The 20968-nt window shown below is 39.7% G+C and overlaps 2 protein-coding genes across 5 annotated transcripts; both read right to left on the bottom strand.

The window, feature by feature from the left end:
- Positions 1-4749: 4749 nt before the first annotated feature.
- LOC107092405 (proto-oncogene c-Fos-like) lies at positions 4750-11746 on the bottom strand. Of its 2 annotated transcripts, XM_015386877.1 has the most exons (4): positions 7309-11746; positions 6529-6707; positions 6122-6229; positions 4750-6026 (listed from the first exon to the last, which is right to left on the bottom strand). In XM_015386877.1, the coding sequence occupies exons 2-4, from the start codon at positions 6670-6672 to the stop codon at positions 5355-5357; spliced, it is 924 nt and encodes a 307-aa protein (XP_015242363.1). In that variant the 5' UTR covers positions 6673-6707; positions 7309-11746; the 3' UTR covers positions 4750-5354. The 2 variants fall into 2 exon arrangements, with proteins under 2 accessions (XP_015242363.1, XP_015242364.1); XM_015386878.1 differs by lacking the exons at positions 6529-6707; positions 7309-11746 and adding an exon at positions 6383-6523 and having other exon boundaries at positions 4751-6026.
- mlh3 (mutL homolog 3) lies at positions 6628-20485 on the bottom strand. Of its 3 annotated transcripts, XM_015386876.1 has the most exons (14): positions 19970-20485; positions 17985-19837; positions 17743-17844; positions 15655-15734; positions 15417-15521; positions 15263-15347; positions 15109-15177; positions 14332-14440; positions 12460-12619; positions 12333-12356; positions 12172-12250; positions 11924-12075; positions 11765-11841; positions 6628-6756 (listed from the first exon to the last, which is right to left on the bottom strand). In XM_015386876.1, the coding sequence occupies exons 1-13, from the start codon at positions 20311-20313 to the stop codon at positions 11770-11772; spliced, it is 3234 nt and encodes a 1077-aa protein (XP_015242362.1). In that variant the 5' UTR covers positions 20314-20485; the 3' UTR covers positions 6628-6756; positions 11765-11769. The 3 variants fall into 3 exon arrangements, with proteins under 3 accessions (XP_015242362.1, XP_015242360.1, XP_015242361.1); XM_015386874.1 differs by having other exon boundaries at positions 17985-20485; XM_015386875.1 differs by lacking the exon at positions 17743-17844 and having other exon boundaries at positions 17985-20485.
- Positions 20486-20968: the final 483 nt, after the last annotated feature.

Here is a 20968-nt window from a genome sequence, read left to right as displayed (position 1 = left end):
CTTATTTTAATCGCCTTCTGCTTTTCCATTAATGAAGTCGCATCACCAGGGACCCCTTGGGGTTTTTTTTAATTTTGCACCAATGTGTCTCTGGCCCTCTCAAACACCTCACATCTTTGTCAGTAAAGCTGAATGCTCCCACATCTCTTCCTTCATGGTGCCCATTTACATTAAGATCCACAATTCTGAGATTAAAGTCAGAATTCTGAGATTAAAATCAGAATTCTGAGAAAAAAAAGCAGAATTCTGAGATTAAAATCAGAATTCTTATTTTTTTCCCATATTAAACTGAAATAATATTTAAAAATCAGTTAACATTTTTTTTTTCAGTGGCCCTAATGCTCTTCTGTAAGTTTTAAACTCGTATCCCCATTTTAATAAATGTATGTGTCGCCTTTTTTGACTTGGGCAGTTTGGCTTTCTTTTCAGGATGTGACAACACCTGGGCTTCAAAAGGCACAGCGACAGCAAACAAAGGGTTATTTCTGTGTTTTCTTATATAAAAAGGGCTGTCCACCATTTAAAGCGTTTTTGAAATAAAGAGATGTTTGAGGAAAGTAATGAGAACATTTTTCCATAATAGGACAAACATGAAAATGTGCTTAACTCAAACAAAATTGAGTTGGTCTGTATTTGTCTACTTTGCAAATGTAGTATTGTGATTACACCTTCAAGCTTTCTTTATCCAGATTTTTGGATATTTCGGTGGGCATAACGACTCCCTACATAACACTTTCCGATATAAATATATTAAATCATTTAAAACAGAATTTAATCTTACTCAGGCCAGAGAAATTGTAGGATTACAGATGGTAAGCCTACTGGAAAAAACTATTGAAAAAACCTATTTATAGATCTGCAGAGTCACATCCTGCCACAGTCATAACATCACACATAATTATTTGATTCACATATTTTTTAAATGACGAAACATCACTGTGTTCCTAGAGGGCAAAGCTTTCTTGGACAACAAGGACAACCTGGTGCACTGTTAGTTTCTTTTTTTGAAGTTCCAAAATAATTGCCTGTAGGATTCAGAGTTTCTAGAGACCGGAAGCAGCAATGGGTAGCACTGNCTGGTGCACTGTTAGTTTCTTTTTTTGAAGTTCCAAAATAATTGCCTGTAGGATTCAGAGTTTCTAGAGACCGGAAGCAGCAATGGGTAGCACTGGTGCCTTGCAGCAAGAAGGTTTCGGGTTTGATTCCCGGCCCAGGGTCTTTCTGCATGGAGTTTGCATATTCTCCTTGTGCATGCGTGGGTTCTCTCTGGGTACTCCGGTTTCCTCTCACAGTCCAAAATCCTGACTGTTAGGTTAATTGGCTTCTCTAAATTCTACTTAGTTGTGAGTGTGTGCTTGAATGGTGGCTTGTCTTGTTTGTCTATGTGTTGCCCTGCGATAGACTGGCAACCTGTGCAGTGTGTACTCCGCTGGAGTTAGGTACCAGCACCCCTCATGACCCCAGCAGGGATAAGCATGACAAAGGATGGATGGTATATATATATATATATATATATATATATATATATATATATATATATATATATATATATGCTATCATAGATTCATAAAATGTTCAACACTATAACACACCATTCCCTTGGCGGAAGAAGAATGAGTATCATCCCAAGACCCCCATAACATCATGTTATAGGGGTGTTTTTCCGCACATGATACAAGGCGACTGCACTATATTAAAGAGAGGATGACTTGCGCCATGTATTATGAGATTTTGGGGAACAACCTCCTTCCCTCAGTTAGAATATTGAAGATGGGTCGAGGCTGGGTCCTCAAACATGATAATGACCCAAAGCAAACAGCCAGGATAACCAAGGAATGGCTCTGTTAGAAGCATATTAAGGTTCTGGCTTGGCCTAGCCAGTCTCAAGACCTAAACCCAATAGAGAATTTTTGGAGGGAGCTAAAACTGTCGGCCAGAATCCCTCCTGCAGTGTGTGTGCAAACCTGGTGAAAAACTACAGGAAAGGCCACTATACCAAATATTAACATTGATTTTCTCAGTTATTCAAATACTTATTTGCAGCTGTATCAAACAAATAAGTAGTTAAAAAAAAAGTCATACATTGTGATTTCTGGATTTATTTATTTTTTAGATTATGTCTCTCACAGTGGACATGCATCTACACAATTTCAGACCCTTCCATGATTTCTAAGTGGGAGAACTTGCAAAATGTTTAAAAATCTATTTTCCTCACTGTATATGTAACCAAACTAACTGCACCATCTGCTGACCCCTTTGCCCAATAACTGCAGGGTCCAGCAGGGGACCAAGGCTGTCCTCTAGGTACTGAAAAGCCAGATGATCAAAGGCTTTCATGACTAGATGTCAGTGTGACACCACCTAATTCATTTAACCATGTGATAACGTATCTCTTGGGGATTAGGTTGATGGAGGAACATTTGAACCAGGAGGAAATCTCATGTATCTCCATAGCCCTGCCTATACAGCAGCCTGCCCCCTCCTCCAAGCTTCGTTCTTGTTCCTATGCAGCTTCCTGAGATGTAAACGGAGCCATAGCTTTCTGTTGTTGTATGTGCAAAATATCTTGACCTGCACACATGTCCTACGAAAACGGATACAGCAAGTGACACGTGTCGTCAAGCTCATTAATGGATGTGGTTCCTAAGCAGACCTGCAACACCTGTTTTGACTGCTTCATCCACTTCAATGATTTCTGCTTATAGGTAGTCCCAAACCAGTTATGGTGAAAGACAGATATGCATCAATGAAAGCTGAATAACACTGGTTGAGTGTGTTTTCATGAGATGAAATAGGTATTTTATAATCTTATTGGAGTTGTTTACACTGTTAAAGCTACAGTGTGTAATAATTACAGGGATATACAGTCAGAAATGTTATATATTATACATAACTATGTTATTTATCATCATCTACGAGCTCAGCCTCTTAACCTTAATATTTGCGTTGCCTTAGAATTCGTTATTTATAATTACATAGGAGCGGGTCTCGCAGCCATGGAGGCAGACATCTTTGCGCTACGGCAGCGCAGAGCCAACAAACTAGCGATTGCGAGATCGCCAAAACGTCACAACGATGTAGAAAAAATAACGGGTATATTTATTATCTTAAGTCTACATGAAATCTATACCCTACACAGACTAATGAAATACTATCTGTAAAATTATCTATGTAAACAAACCTCATCACTTGAGAAGGTAGGTGATGCGGACGTCGTGGAAGACATTTTGTCCCGTAACGCTCGCCGTACTGTTGGGGGGGAGATGTTCATGTTGCTGCAGTCTGCAGTCTGACCGCTAGATGTCGCTAAAAGTTACACACTGTAGCTTTAAAGTCCCTAATACCAATGATGAGTCTGTTATTAGTTCAGGACATGGTTTTTGGCCTCTAATGTCCAGGCTTTGTAATGGAATGTAAACTCCAGCCAGAGTAAACAATGAGAATTCTCTTTGTAAATCAAAAAGCATATTAATCTGTATAAAGAGGCAAATTTAGTACTACAGGCTCTATTTAACAGACATAAAAACACCAAACTTTGCTTATGTAAAAGCTTCTCTCTTTACGATTTTTAGTGCCGTGGTTTTGGAATTTCATTAAAACAAAGAGGCGAAGGCAACTGTAGGGTTCAGAGTTTTTAGAGCTCGGAAGCAGCATTTAGTCCATTTATTTTCTTCATCTCTGGTAAATACCATAGAGGGCCACTGCTTTGCCAACTAGCATCAGTAAGAGAGAGGAAAGTACTGAGGATGTCATTTGCAGCTATCCTCAAGGGCAGATTAGACTTCTGCACCCGCACACATCAAATGTCGCTTGGGTCTGGTCGCGAACCAGTTTTGCTGGTATGCTTCTGCACCGTCCGTCTGGAATTTCTAGGGACGCACAGAAGTTTCCCGCCAAAGCGCAAGGGGGGGCCTATTCGAGAACTCGCAAGAACTTCGGCAGATGGACACAAGAACTTTGTTTTGGCGGAGACCTTGGCATCTTTATATAATTTGTCTGAGGCATCCTACAAGTGGTTGTACTTCGAACCTCCTCGATTAACCTTTCGTCGTAGCTGTCCATTGTTGCTGTTCCTCATTTTTTTAAATGGTGCGCTCCGGCATTAAATCAAGAAGGACAACCACACAGATAGATGGTAAGGCATACCAAGGACCAATCCCAGAAGCTTTTTGTCTGTGTACTTCCGCTTGAGGTTTGCGACTGTTCGACAAGTAGTCAGGATTTTTTTTTAGGTGCGTGACGACGGTTGCAGATCCTCTGCACGGGGGGCACCTCAAAAAGCATAAATCGTGTTGAGAATATGTAGAAAGACTTAAAGATAAAATTTAATTTACCAAGGCTTTGGTTCTAACTGACTTACTTTAAAACAAGGAATATACATAAACTTTAGTGAGTTAAGGAGCTAGGATAGCTGAGACATACTTGCAGCTATAGTTTTAGCCAAAATATTGACTGGCATAAATGGCACATTTTATTTTTAGGTTTTTAAGGAGAAATACGTTTTTAATTACTTCAAAATCATATTTTGATCAAATGCAATACAATACATTCAAGTTAATGGTTGCAATGTAAAAAATTATTAAAAAAAACAAAATTATTAAAGGGATATAAACGCCTTTACAAGCTTGCTTGCACTTTTAAACTCATCTTTGACGTCTGCTTGCGAAACTTCCTTATAATTCAGTTCAATAAGCAGATGGAGCCAAGTTGCCAACTTTTTTTTTTTTTTTTTTAAGACGGCAGCAGCCAACAGTATTGGGAACATAGATTTATTGTTATTAGGCAGCAGCATAGATTAACAATCAATGCTCTCTTTTTTAAAATGTTAACAAGTCAAAATCTTAAAGGTAAAAAAATAAATAAAAGTTACATCTCAATAAGATATATAGTGTATAGCACTGGATGTTTTCATGGAAAACCTTCAACATTTCAACAATGAGGTCAAAGCACAGCTGATGACACTGAGGTATGGATGAATATTTAAATACAGCAATCAATACATTTTTGGCACAAAAACACCATAGAGATACATCAAATTGCACAGTACACTTTAGACCTATTAACAGATCATGAATACTTATTGATTAGCTTCGAAAATGATTTCAATTTTCTCTGCATGCGTTTTAAAATCAAAACGTCAGTCCCTCGTGCTGAATTAACAGCCATGCTTTTGGCTACATCACTCTGTTGGCTATCAGAACAAAGTTTATATGCTTAGTCAAACACAAGACAATTCATTTTATAGCTATTCCTTGAACAGTTACAGCATATTTGGGCATATGTTGTTGATTTCTTTTTTGTCAAGTACCTAGAGAAAAACCAGAGAGATCAGGGATATCATTTCCCTCTTTGAGTTATAAGGCGAGGAGAGTTGGAGAGTTAAGGATATCGAGAGATTCAGCCTTACTCAAACCACCTTTAAGGCCGTCTAGGCCCTCCTCTGTAAGAGAGTCCAGCTCAGGACACGCAAATGTGAACACGGAAAGGTAAGTACTGCAGGTGGGGGTGGAAGTCACCACCGGGGTGCTGAGAGGCTCCAGGTCACAGGAAACAGACTTATACAAGGTCTCCCAGTCCGAGACTCCGAGGGAGCTGCTCAAATCTATGTCTGGAACTGATCGAGCCGTTTCCATGGGGATTCTGTCCTCCAAACTAGGCAGCATATTGTCCAGAAGCCCCTCCTTAATGTCCAGGGAGGGCTCAAGGTCGGAGATGTTGATTTCAGCATTGGCGCACAGTAAGATATTGGAGTTCCCAGAGATTGCTGTGGACGGATCACTGGGGATGTCTATGTCCTGGAGTGATGGAGCTTCCTGGATGCCTTCATCCTGAAGGCGATCCTCATCTGAGCTGGGCGGCAACTCTGGGGAACTAGCAGAAGCCTCTAAAATCGTCTCAAGCTCCTCTTGGATCTGGCACACTGGTTTATGTGTGGTGAGGATGAATTCGAGCCGCTCTTTTTCTTTGAGCAGGTTGGCTATTTCTGTTTCCAGGGCTGCTTTTTCCTCCTCCAGCTTGTCTGTCTCCTTCAGAAAGATCAACATCCAAAATCATACACAGGGACAAACACTCAGCCGTAAGTGCAAATGACAGCTGAGTAAATGCATTACTGTTTACTTACAGCCTGCAGCGTATCTGTGAGTTCCCTCCGTCTGTTGCGACACTTTGCTGCAGCCATTTTATTCCTTTCCCGTCTTATCCTCTTCTTCTCCTCCTCCTCTGGAGACAGCTGGGGGATGAAAGAAATAATTCAGTTACTGCCTTCATCACCTAATCCATTGTATCCATTCCCACTTCCAGCTCTGGGGGGGAAAAAATGTGCAAAAGCATGTCTCCCTGCATTGCGTCTAAAAATAGATCATTGTTGCAGACTTGCTATGACCTGAATTTAAATTGACATCCTTAAGGAAGGCGCACAGCCACTGAGGAGCAGACACACAACAGCCCACACATCCTATCATGTAAAATACAGATTTTCTTTTTTGTTGTGGTTGGATTGCAGATGGGCTTCATTCGATCGACCCTCACCTGCTCTGTTTTCCCCTTTCTGGCAGCATTTTTTCCTTTGCTCCCGCCTGCTTTGGGTGTTGCCTTGTGAGAGCTTTGCGGTTCATTGGCTTGCTTGCTGCCCAGAGATGGGGAGACAGATGTAATAATTGTAGGCTGGACCATCCACTGGAAATCTGGGGTGGAGGATATTGCTGTAACTGTTGGAACAAAGGGATTGTCCTGAGCACTCATATCTTGGTTGACCTCCTGAAAATGAAATTCATAAAAAAGATTAATATTTATTATTTTTTTTAATTTCTGTGTGTGTGATCAAAGCCCCCAATAAAACCTACAAATCATATTGTTTTGATGTATATATATCCCTCACCAGAAATAGCCTTCTCCGGATCAATATTTGACTTTATCATTGTTCCTGACGTCAACACTGACGCAGAGCGGCTGAGGAGTCTCCTGAATGAATTTATTTTTTTTTTCTCAATGAACCGCTGCATCGACACGCTCACAATTGGTCCCAGGACGTCAGAACCCAAAACAAGGCAAAACACCATGCTGTGCAAAAGCCCATCCATTTTGCGCACATGGCTCCTATTCAATAAATGCGTCAACAATTGATGCTGACATTAAGCGCTTCCAAATCAATTAAAAAAACATCAATCACCCCTTCTCCTCTCACCCCCCCACCATCTCTATAATTAAAAATGAAAGCATTGAGGCGCTGATCTAGGGATCAAATGTTTTATGTGCTTGTTAAAGCGCAGATATGGAGGCTGAATAGATGATCAACAAAGCCATTCATACCTTGGCACCGCTCTCTGACGCTGGAGAGCTCTCCTCTTCTGGCGTTTTCTGGCAAAGCGTCCCGACAGGAGACTCTGTCCGCAAGGTTGCATCCATATTCCTTCGTTATTATGCACAATAATTGATTATTTAAAAAATAATAAATAAAACCCACACCAGTCCTGCTCAATGACAAATATCTGACTTCCGCTGTGCAGAGAAAGCGTCTCTTTTCTCCAGGTATATACCTGGTAACTGGATGACTTGAATGCAAGCCCCTCCTATTAAGCCCTGCTAGAATTTTATGAATGAACCAGGACTGTACCACTATCTGATCAGGCGGGGGGTGCTGATTGAGCGCCACGGGCCTACATTCTCATGTAAAGCAGCGTCATTGTGTAATTTAACAGAAAACGCACATCGGATATGAGAAATAAAGCAGGACTCTTATTAATGTCTACCATTAGATTACGTAGGTAGTGATGCACCGACATGCTTTAAGTAACCTTTACATACATTTCATTATTTTACATTGATCAAGTGGAGCAGATCTGGTTAATTTTCAACATTTTTCATAAATGTTTATGCAAGAATTACGCATTTTAATAACAAAAAACACTCACTATTGTGCAGCTTATTTCGTTTTAATATAAGATGGATATTTTGAAAATAAATAAATAAAGAAATGCTCCTTTACAAACTGTTTACATGGCAGATTTAAAAAAACAACAACAACAACAACAAAAACAAACAGATTGGCTTTAAGAGGTAAAGACCCACCCTACCAATGTCAGACACCTCTTTATTCTGGACTACCAATCACAGCAAAGATTCCTGCCCACTGTCCAAATCACTGATCCATCAAGCAGGGACCTTGGACTTTTTTTTTTTATGTGGGGGCAGTGAAGTCACGTGGCATGACCCGGAAATGAAGAGGAGGATGCAGCAGCAGAGGGGGAGGGTTTCTCGGAGCAGCACCATCCTTTCCTCCCACCTGAACATCTGCATCTCCGCACACAAAGCCCGGATGCCTCTGCTACTAAAATCTCAAGGACATTTCCACTAGATCATAGAAAATGGTTGAAAGAAAAAAAAAATCTGCTGCAAAAATTGCATACAATCAAGAGGAAAAGCTTGGAACTTTTCTTCATCCCAAGTGACAAGTGTTGCACTGTGGTATGGTGATTTGCAAAAGTATTCACTCAATACTTTGACGCAGAGCAAACCCAAACCTTTTAAAATAATGAACTGACACATGGTAAAACGTAAATGTTCAGAGGAAGGTTAAGGCAACATGGTTTTCTAAATACTAAATCTGAAAAGTGTGGCATGCATTTCTAGTCAGCCCTGTTGCTCTAATAATCATGAAAAACAGCTGAAGCCAGTTGGATGCAGACATCGTTTAACTGGTAGATAGTCAATCTCTGTAACTAATCACATAAATGCAACTTTTCATTGAAGAACACCAGAGAATAAACAGCATGAGAAAGACCAAAGAAGCATCATACAGGTCAGATAACATTGGTGAGAAGCATTATAGGTATAGAGGACGATCTTTTGTTTCCAGGTGGATCATCTAAAGTGGTCCTCCTAATTGTCAATCATTCTGGTGAGATGTTCACGTAAGGCCGTCCTACGTGCTCGTCCCGTTAGCTATCTTTTTCTGCACATGCACACTTTCAGGCAAAAACGTGTGGTGAGCTATGGTTTCAGACAGTAATTGAAGCTCACCTTTCTCGCCGCAGTTCTTTGAAAACGGCAGAGGGTCATAAGACAAAAAGTGTCTATGAAGTGTATGAGAAGAAAAAAAAGGCCTCAGAAGAGGCAGATATATCCCAGAATTCTTTGCGCAAAGTACTATAGGATTTCCTTTCACAGCAGCCCACTGTCGCTACCAGACAGCGGTGACTAATAACAAAGATGGCGCAAGCACCGCGCGATGGAGGTGGAGTTACATGACCAACGGGGAGCAAATAGCAGTGATCATCTGTCTGAACGGTCAGTTAACCGAGTTCACTATTAAGTCCACTGTATACTCCCGACTCTATATAGTGATTGAGGGATTTAGGGGTTCAGGCACAGTAAGCCCGGATGAGCTATGAGAACAGCAACTTTTAAACAGAATGTGCACGAGGAGAAATGGGCTCGTGCATGCTTCTGCACACCTTAATTAGGGGTTCCCTTTCAGGGGCGGGTACAGGGTTGTGCATTTACATTTTTTTTTTTAAAGTGGAGAGGGCGGGTCTTTTAAAAAAAAATTGTGAAAATCCTCCATAATACCTTTAAGTTAAAGAACAACGTCCGAAGTTTTTAAAATCTCACAGCACAGTGTTTTAAACCATGATTTGTAACATGTAAAAGAAATGAGACAACAGCCAACTACAAGGACAAAGCTGTCCCCCAAAACTGACAGGATATGGGAGCATAAAGAGGAGCTGCTGACAGTAATAGTTGAGAGGAAAACTTTTAACTGAACTACAAAAATGAGAACAGGGGTGTTTAGAAAGCAATCGAAAGAAATCTGCTAACATTTTGGAAGTTTTTAAGCAGCTGTTTGAGATGCTGACCAAAGTATTAACATCAGACCTGCAGTGGTTTCTAAAATTATTACTATAATTATTAGTTGTGGCTGAATAATGCACTTCAAAAAATATCTAAATATATTTATATATTTCTTGAAATGAATGAAGCTACCCTTTGAGAATGTGAATACAATTATGTTCAAACAAAGAAAGTTTTTTGGCTGTTGAAATATGATGACTATGCAGCGCTGAAAACACTAACTTACATTCACAACCTAAACTTTGATTTTCTTCTTTCCATCTGTATTAATTTAGTCCAAACAAACCATTGTCTTAAATTTTCAGTGTTTGTCTTGGCTGTGCTGCTTCCATTACCTTTCTGTGGTTGCTATATTTTTTGTCCAATCACATTTCAGCCTTGGTGCGTTGATATGTCATCCGTCAAATCTGCCCAGGACCTCCAGAGTCAGCAGTGCTGGTCGATGTTGCTTTAACAATATTCATGAGGAATATCTTCTTCTGCCAATCAGATTTCAGATTTGCCCCATTTCTGTCCTCTGCTTGGTCAGTTACAGCAAAATGTTTACAGCCAAATTAAGCTAACGACGATCTGCATTTTAGATTTGCTTTTGTTAAAAGTTTTTCTGGCCTCAATTACTGATACTAAATTAAAATACTAAGACTTCCTGCACAGAGACAGAAGGATGAAATCTGTTTACAAATAATCAGCATCTCTGGTGACTGTGATATATTTTATTTCCACGCTTTATGCACCATTTTATCTGGTAATTAGATTCATATTGAATCTGAACGGCTAATGTTTATAAATCCGTGGTTATAGAGTAGAGGATTGCTGTTGTCTTAACTAGGCTTCTTGCCTAATTGATCTCTGTATTCACCCTCACACTAATCTTCCTCTGTTATACCTGTGCTTGTAACATTTCATTTGAATACTATTGAGGGTTTCTGTTATTAAAATCTGAAAATGGTGATATTAACACCATGACACGTCATTGTTGCAAATAGACGTCCAAGGGATAAGAAGTAGGTTAAGTTGAAGTGTGCCGACTGAATGCCTAGGTACCATATGCGACACCTACCACTGGGTTTCAGTATATTAATAAACATTTATTTGTAGTTGCTGTTTTTGTTTCATTGGGCTTTGTTTGGTCATGTGACTAAAATAATGACGAATGGCAGGAATGTAGGTGTCCATAGGATCGGGAAATATATAACCTAAGATTGGTAAATACTGGTTATCAGCCATAACTTCAAAATTAATATTGGATGACGATATCAGCCCAGATTTTATCTTTACATCTTGTCTGAATAAGAGGGATGTTGGGTTAGTGGTTAGAGCAGTGCGCTTGTGCTCTGAGAAGGTTGCAAGTACCTGGTTTGATCCCCACAGACTGCTACTCTGGGTCCCTGAGCAAGACCCTTAAACCCTGATTGCCACGCAATGGCAGCCCACTGCTCCCCAAGGGGATGGGTCAAATGCAGAGAGAGAATTCCCCATTGTGGGACAATAAAGGGATATATATGCATGCCACACAGCTCAGATTACTTGCAGAAAATAAAAGACATTGCATCACTGTCCTCAAACTTTACATTTATAAACGGTTGAGTGGTTTTTCTGATAAAACAATGAAACATGTGGAGGTGTAACATTAAACAAAGGTGGGGATATTTCTCTGAGGTACTGTAGTTCTCCCATTTTGTAATTACTAAAATCACATTGAGCAAATAGTGTCTTGGTATTCTTGGTTATTCTCTTCTGCATGTGGTAACTACAGTATGACTGTACTGTTTGATGCATCTCAATTTAATAAACAATCTGACTTCTTCACATCTAACCATTTTTTTTATTATAAAAGATTTTTAAACAACAGTTTAGTTTTTAGTAAAGCTTTTTGTGTTTGCAGTAAGCTGCATTTTTAAAATTAAAAGCACACCTTGTTTATTTATTTCCATAAAGCTCCCATGCTTTATACATTCTTCTTAGCCTTTTCAGGTTTGGTTTCTGGAAGTCCTGCAAGAATAAAAATGTATGCTCGTGATCCGATTTCTGAGCCATTTAACCTTTTTTAGGATGTGTCCATATGTTCTAGTACCTTCTGGTCCTCGTCCAGATGAAGGAGGTCTACGAGAGGAGCAATAGAGGGGCGGCCGTGGGCACACTGGAAGGGCAGCTGGCATGAAGACAAGGACGCTACCAGGCTGCGGCACTCGTCTCTGCTTAGAGTGTCATTAAACTTGATGGCACCTTTTCAGCACAGAAATGAATCAAGATCATAGATTTCAGTTGCTTCATCCTAAAAGAATATATGGCATAATTTAATTAAAAAAAAAATTTTATTACCATGGCATGCCAACGAGGAGAGGACTTTCAAAACAGTAAGTGGCAAAGTGCCTCCGATTCTGCCTGTTTGACGGAGTAACTTAAAGAGAAGGAAGAAGAAATGACTGCTTGTTTGTTAGGGTTATGATGATTTGCGAGAGGCAGAAAAACAGATGTTTTACCTCAGTCTGCTCTCGAAGATACTCCTGAGATGAGACAAGGCGGGAAGGTTAACCTCACCAAAATTGGGAACCGATAACGGAGTTATCGGTCCAAATTGTATCGATTGACCCGACTCTAACCTCCTACCTCAACAATAGGCTTGATGACAGACGGTCTTCCTCGCTTAAGCTCATTACTTTCTTTTTCCATGAAGCACAGCGGCACCTTTCCCACAAAAACCTTTGGAGGTCCTGTCTTTGAGAAGGTAACTTCCAGGCCCAAACTCTTTAAATGTGGCTGAGAAGACCTACAGGACGACAGTGATAAAGATTAAACTAACGTGATCCCATTGGTACAATGCACTGCTTATAACATCTACAGCACTCTCTATATTATAACTACTTTAGAGCAACCTAGCAGGTAAAAAATGTGTCCACTACTGATAGGTCCACTAACACTGATTCATCAGAGCATGCGTGGAGCTAATAGAGCAAAACCCAATGTAGTTGCACATTTTGTTTCAAGAAAGTCTCGTGACCGGTACAGCAGCTGTTCTGAAATGACTGCCGCACTAAACTGTGTTTATAAGCACACCTGTCAATGTGCATCTGCCAAAAAAAGTATCTCTGATCTTTTGTGATTCTTTATCAAATTCATCAAGAAATATGGATCCGCCTTAAGGCAAAAGAAAGGTTTTAGAAGTGCTGGAGCTTTTTGTTCTCATATGCTTTAAATTTCTTGTGTCATCCCGCTCCTCCTACTTATTTCTAAAGTTACCTGAATTCAAATTAAATTCAAATTGACTTTGTTTACCGTACTTACTGTAATTATATTTTAATTTTTGTATCTGAATCCTTGTCCACAAGCATTCTCGTTCACATGTTAAACTAAGTGTTCACATTATTTATTGACTGCATCTAAAAATATCAACCATATTTTCAATATAAACGAAGATCTGAAATAATACAATATAACATAGAATGACTTAAATTATAGTATTACAAGGTCATGAAATCAGTGTGGGTTTAGTTTGTCAAATAGGCAGCGTGGAGGGATTTTAAAAGTCCAGCAGGTGTCAGTATTGAGTCAAACTTCATCAGCTTGACCCCTTATCAACTCATCACTAGTATCCAACAATGCTGAAGCCACCAAGAAGAAAACTGTGACCTAATAATTATTAGTTAATAGTTAAAATATATATATATTTTTTGACGGGTCAACAAACAGTGAATATTACGTTTAAGGTTGAAAAAACAAATCACGTTTTTCGCTTAGTTTTTCGACACATAAAACCATAAGAAGTGTGGAGTGCATTTAACTTCCCATTACCCAATACTCTCCAGAACCTGTGTTAAACATGCAGCTGCAGCTAAACCTCTCAGAGGTATTGCACATGAAATGTACTTTTATTATTTTACAAACTTTGTATATCTAGAAGTGGAAATTTCATCCTATATTTCTTTGCAAAATGACTCAAGCTTAGACAAACTGGATAAAGATCTTCTGTGAACATATGTTTCACTGTCTTTCCAACAAATTCCCATTTAGATTTAGAAATGGACAGACTGAGCCATCCTAACACTCTGATCTAAACCAATTGATATTTTCCATAAAAGGCTAGTTTCATAGTATCTGACTAACACATGTCCTGTAAACAGGTTCTACCATCTGAGCTGTATGTAAACACGGTCATGTCTTGGTCTGCTTAGAGTTGTGATCTATTTTTTCTGATTTTGAATAAGGACTAAACAGTCATGACTGATATTATAATACACACAGGTGGGCTTTATTTATTCCTAATGCGATATTTCAAGGCTGAATTTATTTAGAGATATCATAGAAAGGAGGGATAGTAAAAATTTCAACACGTACACATTTCTCTTTGTTATTTGTATTATAGTATTTTGACTCTCGCTTACTTTCTGTTGGTATATTACACAAAATTCTATTTCAATGTATTTTTTCAGGTGAATGAAGAATGTAGAAAAGCAAAATAATGACTGAAAAACAAACACACACCTAAGCAGCCTGAGCTCCTCTTCCGTCACATTGATTTCCAAAGGGGGTAAAATGGTTGATGAACAGAGACGTTTCTCCCCGGAGCCATCCTGGTCGTCTTTGTATGAATCTAAAGCAAAACTCTGAGTTATCAACCTGATATCTTCTGCTTCCAAATAGACAAACAGGGTCCCAGATATCGAACAGTGTGTTAGGCTACATTCAATCTGCAGGCCTTAATGCTCATTCTGATCTTTTTGTGAAATCCTCATCATCTCCTGTGTTAACTGCATTCATACAGCTCAAGTGTGCCGCATGCACAGTAGAGGAATGCAATGACATCACAAACAAGCTTGCTCTGTAATAACAGAAGTAAACATGGATGGTAGTGCTGGAGCACCTCTAGCGATATTTTCCAACCTTAAAAACTCAATCTTTTCAAGACGGTTGAAAATAAAGACTTCTCTCTGTATTGTCATCCCCCGTGGGTTTTTTTCTTTTCTTCCCACTTCTGCATAGCAAGACGCAGAAGAGTGACCTTTGTTGAGTATTAATGACGTTCAGCTTGGATGAATGCCACCTGGCTTTCAGACACAGGTCAAATTTGAAAATCTCAGATTCGTATCAGATTCAGGACCACATATCGGTCCATTTCACATCACTGCAAAAATCGTGCTGTTCAGACTGCCATGAAAAAAGAAAATCAGATACCGGTTGCATATGGGCAAAAAAATCGGATTTGGGTCACTTCAGGCTGCTTGTGAATGTAGCCTTTCACACTTTTGTTTAATCTTTTACCTGTGATTAAATTTTCAAGTCGAATCCTCTCGTGTGCTGCGTGCTGATCTACCAACACCAGCAGGTTACCTGAGATTTTGACAGGAGAAAACATAAAAACACTACAGCAGAACAGTATCATCAAACTAAGTGATGAGATGTTTTATACTCTTACCTTGAGTTTCAGTCTGTGCAGCGGAACCCTCATCACTGGTATCAATAAGGCATGCAAGAAACTTTTTATCCACTTGATTCACAACCTAGAGTATATAACCTTGTTATGATGTCATCAAATGAAAATATGCGAGTGTTACAAGGAAAACATTTACCTTCATGGAGTGAATCATATTCTTAGAAAAGCGGTATGGAAACAGGATGTTGTGGATCTTCACAGCAAGTTCATCAGCTTGTCCAGTGGATATATCCACCCCAATCTGGAGGCCCACAAATATTAAAATTTTTTTTTTTTCATAAGCAGAAATGTGAATTTTTTATTATGCCATCCTTGGAGTGGGTGGGAGTAACAAAACCTTTTAACTTCATAAAAGTTTCAAATGTTTGGCTTACCGTAGGTGGGCGAACAAACACTGGATTTTTCCATTTAGAGTATAATGAAGAAAGTGAGTTGGAGCTCTGGTCTGCACCATCTGTAAAGACAGCAACATTAGCAGTGAGATAAAGACAAAATAAATAAATAAATAACAACAAATTAAAAAAATAAAAAAACAGACCAAGCAGGTAGCAGGTGGAAAATGTTTTACAAATAAATAACCTCCCTCCTTACTGTACCCACACCAATAACTTTTGTATAAGGTGGCTTTCATTCCAAATAGGCTGCAGGGCTTTGTAAATAGCTCACATGCAGTCAGAGGTTGAAAAAAATGCCTGTTAACATAAATTTTCAGGACTTAATATTGTTTCTGTATGAAATTTAAGTTTGAACTTTGACTACATGAGTATCTCTTGACCCACCGCAGCCTTAAGCAGATGTGGTGTTTAGGGAACTTATGGCAAACTCAGGTCTACTGCAGCTTCTAACAGATTTACTTTTAAGGTTCCCCTGCATTTAGATCCATTCTTTTATTCACTGTTAGTACGATGTGTTCACAATGATTCTCTGGCAAACGTAGAGCTTTAAATGTAGATTTACATTTGGTCTCACCATCTTATCCCAGTTTTGTGTGACCCCTAAAAATCTTGCAGCAAAATCCCAATAAAACAGCTAACAGGTGTTTCCTTGCTATGATTTGTTGGGCACATTTAAAACATTTATTCTATCAACAGATATCGCTGAGGAGCCGTTGATCTATGCAGATTCTACCTTGAGTCTCTAAATTGTTTTGTTTTTTTCAGGCCAATGCTCCTTGTGTTTGTTTAGTTTAGGTAGACGACCACATCCTGGAAGGGCTGCAGTTTTGCCAAACTCATTTCCTTCTCAGATTATGGGAAGACAGTACCGAGATATTAACAGGCTGAGGTCCTTTTATATAGATATATATACAGCTCTCACAATTTTATCCCTTGCTTTGGCTGTTGGCCTATGATGCTGTTCATTAAGGTTCTCAGAAAAAATCTACTCTATGCTGAAAAATGCACATAACCCTTTTGTGTTTTGATTTGTAAAAAAAAAATAAAAAATAAAAAAATCACCAGCCATGTATGTTTTTGTAGTACCATTCTAAAAGGTATAGTGGAGGATTTTTTCCCCCTGGTGGATCATCTAAATAAGTGGTCCTCCCAATTATCAATCATGTCAATCACTGGGGACGAGCATACAGGACAAACTCACGTAAACATATTTTACTGCGCATGCGTGCTTTCAGGCGTATGATGAGCTACAGTTTCAGACAGTCTTTGATTTTTGCCTTTCTCACTATGGATCTTTGAAAATGGCCAAGGTTTTTAATAGCAAAAGTGTCTACGAAGTGTACGAGAAGAGAAAGGCCTCAGAAGAGAGAAACAAGACCAGAGTGTATTTGGGAGGTTCTTTCACTCAACGGTGTACGCTGAAAGGGCAGGTTGGGTTTTCCACTGCTGCCTCTGTTGCAAAGTTTCTACTCGACAGGTAAAGTTTGGCATGCTATTTGGAGAAATCCATTTCACATCACTGCAAGTAAAAGTTATATACCCCTATATTGTAAGTTTCCAGGGAAGAAAAGATTATTTATTTTGTAATCTGCATCAGCAGTTGTTCCTTATTCCTAATAGATCCTTATTTAACCCACAGAGATGTCCATGTCCACTGCAGCACACACACACGCATACAAGCGGGTCATGATTTTTTTAATGTACCAGTAGTTTTATTTGCGGGGAAATTTTTTATTTATAAATATGGGTGAGATGAGATCCATCCAAGCGAGCATCTTATCATTGCTTCCCCGCACCTCCTCGAGGAGAAATGGACGCATGCATGCTTTTGCACGCATTTGTTAGGTGTTCCCTGTCGGGAGCGGATACAGGGTTGTGCATGTGAATTATTTTTTTTTTTTCAAGTGGAGAGGGCAGTTCTTTTCAAAAATTTGCAAAAATCCTCCACTATGCCTTTAAGTTGACCTATCCCATAGTATCTGAATTAAATACTCTGGGGTTTCTAGTTGCAATGCGACAAAATGTGAAATAGTGAGTGAAACAGTGATGAATTTGTCAGCGATGTACCTCTACAGTCATTTCCTGAGCTAATCACTCTTCCTTGCCTGGGATTAGGCAGGAAAGGCAACACTAAATCCAGCTGAAATGGGTAACATCTGTATTCCACACCTACGATTTAAGCAACAAGGAAACAATAATTACCTTCAAATAAACAAATCTTTCACAATCTAGAATTGATTAGCTTTCTTACTTACATTTTTAAGATATTCACACTATTCTCTAACTAGTAATAAAGATTCCTAACTCACCCATTTCAGAGAAGATGCTAACAGCCATGTTGGAGACATCAGATGTACATGGTACTTGTGTGTCTTTTGAAGCCGGGTCCTCGTATCTGCTGAGCCCAGTCTTTTTGTTGATATAAACTGTTTTTCCAACAGATGTATCATAGTGATGGAGCCAGTCACTGCATGCTGAGCCATCCTCATCCTCATCCATCTGATGTTCACAGCCGTCGAGTGAAGGTTCAGCTTTATTGTTCTGGCTATTGATCCTGTCCTGGGTAAAATCTGTACAAATGCTGAGAGTGCCTGGGTCTTCTGGAATATTCATACAAGTTTGCTGTGGGATTTCTACATCTTCTTCCATGTGTTGTTTCAAATGACAGAGTTTAGCTGCCAAAGATATTTGACCACCTTTGGGATCAGCTGTAGGTGTTGCTCGGCTTTGAGAGTCTGTAACTTCATCTTGTTTATGTTCTTCACAAGACAAACGAGCAGGGTTTTTAGCCAAGCTCAAATTTTGAGAAAGATTTGCCACAGATTTACCGTACATTTGTCTAAACTTATCGAGCGAATCTGGCAGCTTGAATGCTGATAACTTCCTAACAGGATTAACTTTGGGAATCTTTGATGGGATCACCGTAAACTGGTCTTTGCATGGTTTCTGAGAGGCGCCATGCGAGTTTAAATTAAGTGGCATTTGGCGTTTTGAAGCTGTGAATTTCCTCTCAAACTTTAGCTTTAAATCTTGAACCTGAGATGAAGACCTGTCGCTTCGGGACAGGTCTTTTATCTGTAAACTTTGGTGAACATACGGGTCAGACAAGCTAATCTTTCTGACAGGACCCTGCAATGTGTTACTATTAAACTTTGACTCTAGCTGACATGTTGGAATTTGGCTGACAGGGTGTGAATCGTCACCAATCTGTTGGATTTCTTGCTCACTCCAAACTGCACAGTCTGCTCTGTTTTGCTCGTCTAAATTTTCAGCACTTTCAGAGACTGTTGGCTCGTTTTTCTCATTCAGAACAGTTGATGCAGGCTCCGGATCACAAAGTGGCATCTTCTCAAATTCATTCAAATCCACATCCATTTGCTGACATTGTGGAAATTCATCAGCTCTGCACTCATTGCCGTCATTACCACTCCTACGATGAACAAAACCAGATGACAATTTTATTCCAACACTGCAGTCAATTGTGGTAGAACTAATAGCTTCCTCTTTTTTGTCTGTTCTTTCTGTACCAAAAACTTTAGGGGACGCACAGTCCAGATCTTCTTGATAAAACAAGGACACCAAGTTCTCCCGCTTAAGAAAAGCTTTAACTGCTTCCTCTACGCAAAGCAAGACACCATCCCAGTCTTTAAATTCAACCAGAGTTTTTGCTGGCTCCAGACAGATGTCATACTCCGAATAGGAACACTTTATATTAATGATGTACACCCCATATAGATCCTGATTTCGTTTATGCTTTGGACTCCGAATCAAAGAGGTGCCGTCTGAGTTGTCATGCTTCTGATTGGAGCCGCTCAGCCGGCGCAGGAGACAGTTGAGCAGCTTGTGGATCCGTGTTTTTAGCAGAAGTCTCTCGTTCACATACAGGTACTGCAAACTGTTGTTGTAGTGTCCCTCTTTGCCCAGGTAACCACTCACTTCAAACTGCTTGTGTGTGTGGCTGATGTCTCCCAGTTTCTCTGCCCGGGCCAGGCTGTGTATTTGAACAAAGCGGTGATAGGTGTCTCTGGCTTTTGGAAGCTGCACCATCATGACCCCTGTGAGGTCATTCTTCAGGGTGAAGGACACAGAGGGATGCATCAGGGACACAGCCTCCACTCTCTGTCTGATCCTCTCCCCCTCCATGACTACATCCATTCTCTTCCTACGGACAGGCATGTTGTGATAGAAGTTACAAATGATAACAGTTGTCCCTGCAGAGGGTCGAGCAGTGTCTGCCTCACAGACGCCCATGCTCTGGCCATCCTTAAACAGTTTAACATGAGTTTTCACTGACATTTTGGTCCGGGAGGAGATTTCAACCAGCATGGCTAGAGAAATGATGCTCGCCAGGGCTTCTCCTCTGAAGCCATAACATGTGAGGTTCTCCAGGTCTTCAACACGGCTGCATTTACTGGTGTGGTATCGGATTCCCACACGCTCCATGTCCTCAGCGGTCATCCCGGATCCATTGTCGATCACCTGGACCTTGAACGCATCCATGTCGACCCTGACGCCCACACAGGTGGCCCCTGCATCGATGCTATTTAGAACTAGCTCCTCCACACATTGCTGGAGGGACGGTAAGGCAACACCTGAGCGAAGTTTTCCTTGAACCTCCGCGGGCAAGCACCTTATCATTATGCACACTTTACTTTACATTTCCGAGTCTTAGATAAATACATGCTTTTTTATATAGTTTACAGTTGCTACCAAGCTTACTCACCCATACGATTTAAATAATACACATTAAATCTGTGTTTTTGTGAGTAACAATAATAAATTAAGCTGAAATTTAAATACAACACTGAGAGTACCTCGTATGTTGTAAACATTCAACGTAGCACAAAAAAAGACGTTACTATGACCGTCACCTTTAGCAGCAGCTAAAACGAGTATCGCCACCTTCTGGCTAGTTGTAGTATAACTTATTGTCTATGTCATCGTGTCAACCAATCACAAGGCGAAATTTAGCTACCGCCTGATTTTTTTTTTTTTTTTCATCAAGTCCCGCCCCATGGATAGAACGGAAATGTCACAACCATATTGTGAGTGGCAGACAAAACAAGTAAAATTAATTTTCGCGGTTAGATTGAGTTGTTTAGCTTGGCTTTAGCAGCAAAGGGGTTTACTGTTGAACGTTACACAAACAGAACAAATGAAAAAATATAATTCAACTAATCAGAACTAAATATGGTTAAGAATAAGTGTAAGATTATCATGTAAAACATATTTTTCAACATTATTCTGAAGATAACTTGATAAAAAAAATTATGTAGTTTTATGAATATAGACT

This window comes from Cyprinodon variegatus, unplaced genomic scaffold (genome assembly GCF_000732505.1).
Source record: "Cyprinodon variegatus isolate N-32 unplaced genomic scaffold, C_variegatus-1.0 Scaffold379, whole genome shotgun sequence".
Classification (NCBI taxonomy): domain Eukaryota; kingdom Metazoa; phylum Chordata; class Actinopteri; order Cyprinodontiformes; family Cyprinodontidae; genus Cyprinodon; species Cyprinodon variegatus.
The sequence above is the reverse complement of the archived record's forward strand: the minus strand, read 5'-3'. Positions and strand labels throughout refer to the sequence as shown.

Bases quoted from the DNA above. Each gene is read 5' to 3' on its own strand.
- mlh3 (XM_015386874.1), bottom strand. From the start codon at position 20,313: ATGATAAGGTGCTTGCCCGCGGAGGTTCAAGGAAAACTTCGCTCAGGT. The intron at 14,441-15,108 runs GTAAAAGATTAA...GTTTTGCTTTAG, and splicing joins ACTTGAAAATTTAATCACAG to ATTCATACAAAGACGACCAG. The intron at 12,251-12,332 runs GTAAAACATCTG...CTTCTCTTTAAG, and splicing joins ATCTTCGAGAGCAGACTGAG to TTACTCCGTCAAACAGGCAG.
- LOC107092405 (XM_015386877.1), bottom strand. From the start codon at position 6,672: ATGGTCCAGCCTACAATTATTACATCTGTCTCCCCATCTCTGGGCAGC. The intron at 6,230-6,528 runs GTGAGGGTCGAT...TTCATCCCCCAG, and splicing joins GAAAGGGGAAAACAGAGCAG to CTGTCTCCAGAGGAGGAGGA. The intron at 6,027-6,121 runs GTAAGTAAACAG...ATCTTTCTGAAG, and splicing joins TCACAGATACGCTGCAGGCT to GAGACAGACAAGCTGGAGGA.